At 42.2% G+C, this 1719-nt stretch overlaps 1 protein-coding gene and 1 long non-coding RNA gene across 2 annotated transcripts in view; both read right to left on the bottom strand.

Annotated features, from left to right (window-relative positions):
- LOC102674707 (protein atonal) overlaps positions 1 to 252 on the bottom strand; it is a 1132-nt gene extending 880 nt beyond the window's left edge. The window contains exon 1 of the mRNA XM_006620962.2: positions 1 to 252. Coding sequence (XP_006621025.1) covers positions 1 to 230 — 230 coding nt within the window. The 5' untranslated portion in view covers positions 231 to 252.
- LOC116186296 overlaps positions 1 to 1719 on the bottom strand; it is a 26526-nt gene that overhangs the window by 22939 nt on the left and 1868 nt on the right. The window lies entirely within an intron of this gene.

Raw genomic sequence — 1719 nt, 5'->3', positions numbered from 1 at the left:
GCGGGACTAACCGATCGCAAGCTCGCGGTTGGACTCGGCGTGTGCCATCCATCGCTTCGGTTCCCGTCGTAAACGATGCACTGAGGTATCGAGATCGTGCTTACCGGTGGCAAGTCGGATTTGCTCTTCGAATAGGTGTAACTCGGTAAATCCAGATACGCGCAGGACACCACCTCGTCTTCTCTCGGTGGAAACATGTATCCGTAACGGAACATCTCTTGTAGCTCCATCTCGTCCTCACTATTGCTGAATCTTCACTGTATCGTTTTTTCGTATCGTATGTATCTTTCGGGAAGAAGGAGAAGAAGAAGAAGAAGAAGAACAAGAAGAAGGAAAAGAAACGAAACACAGGTTGCGCAGTGAGTAACGCAAGTATATTATAAGCCGCGATATCGTGCCTATATTTATATTATTGTATCGCCGAGTTTGTTTAGATCCGCGGATTCGTGGGAAGGACGAAACGAGGTTTCCACTCTCCACGGGTTGACACACGCCGACTCGGGCGTCGGGGTGATTCTAAAGTCGGCTGGCGCAGTGGCGGGGGATTTATGCGTTTTCGGAGCGAGGCACCCTCGTGCAGCACGTGCCGCTCGGCCAATCAGAGGCGGCCGCCTATCCCCACCGCTCGCGCGGCGAGGCAAAGCCGACCAGCCCCGAGCATGCGAGGGGCTAGGGCAACAGGTGGCATCGGCGCCTCCGTTCTTATACGATCATGTATAAAGTCGCACAGCTATTACCTTCGGTGACATACGTGAGCGTATATTAATACGTATGTATGGGAATGGGAATATTAAGGAGCTCTATTGAATGCATATTACGTACACTTGATCCCTTGCATGAGCACAGAGCCGTGCAACCGTTTCTTTTTCTCGATCTCGATCGAGAGGCGAGATTAAGTATCTTAGTTATTGAGATTTTTATTCGATGTAAAGAAATGACGAGAGACAGTTTTCTCGGTATAAATAATTAGCAGTATCGTGATGAAATTTCGTAGAGTTTTTTCTTTTTTAATATGAGTGACCCTTCTTTAGTAAGATCGTAAAGCGTAAAATGAGTTTCTTAAAATGAATAAAAAGCAGAATATAATTCTTTTTACTCGCTTTAGAATCGTGAATTTTTGAAAAAATTAAATTTATAAAGATTAGAACAATGTGGTAGAGATTATTGCGATACTTATGTAAATATTTATACACGTTATATATAATACATTATTATTCAATATTGAATATTAAAATTCAATTATGTTTTTATTGTATTAAAATTGTATATTTCTCTACAATTTAAATACAATTTTTATTAATAAAAAAAAAAAAATAGAAAAATCAATGAACGAAAAATAAAAAAGGGACGGATAAAATTAAGTTATTTAAAGAAATAATTATAATTCAGGGTACACGATTAAGCAATCTGAACGGGTAAAACGATCGGGTGAAGCGATTGTGGAATGAGGAACGCGGTCCAGCGCAAAACCTTGGGAAAAGAACGGATCGTATCTTGAAAAGGGTGCAAATACCTCAGGGGCGTAAGGTCCAGTTACATTTTTACTCGCTCAATTAGCGAAAACAGATAGGATAAAGTTTGCGGCGAGCACGAAGGTGGTCCGCAGCAACCCGATCTCTGTCATTCCCTTCGGACACAGCCGTCTTGGATTTCGGGATCGTCCCGCCATTCCCTTAAAATTCTTCCTAAGTAGCGACACGATAATCCTTTGCTCGAAAA

The sequence above is a fragment of the Apis dorsata genome, unplaced genomic scaffold (genome assembly GCF_000469605.1).
Source record: "Apis dorsata unplaced genomic scaffold, Apis dorsata 1.3 scaffold_571, whole genome shotgun sequence".
NCBI classification, from domain to species: domain Eukaryota; kingdom Metazoa; phylum Arthropoda; class Insecta; order Hymenoptera; family Apidae; genus Apis; species Apis dorsata.
This window is presented reverse-complemented; position numbering and strand designations above follow the sequence as displayed.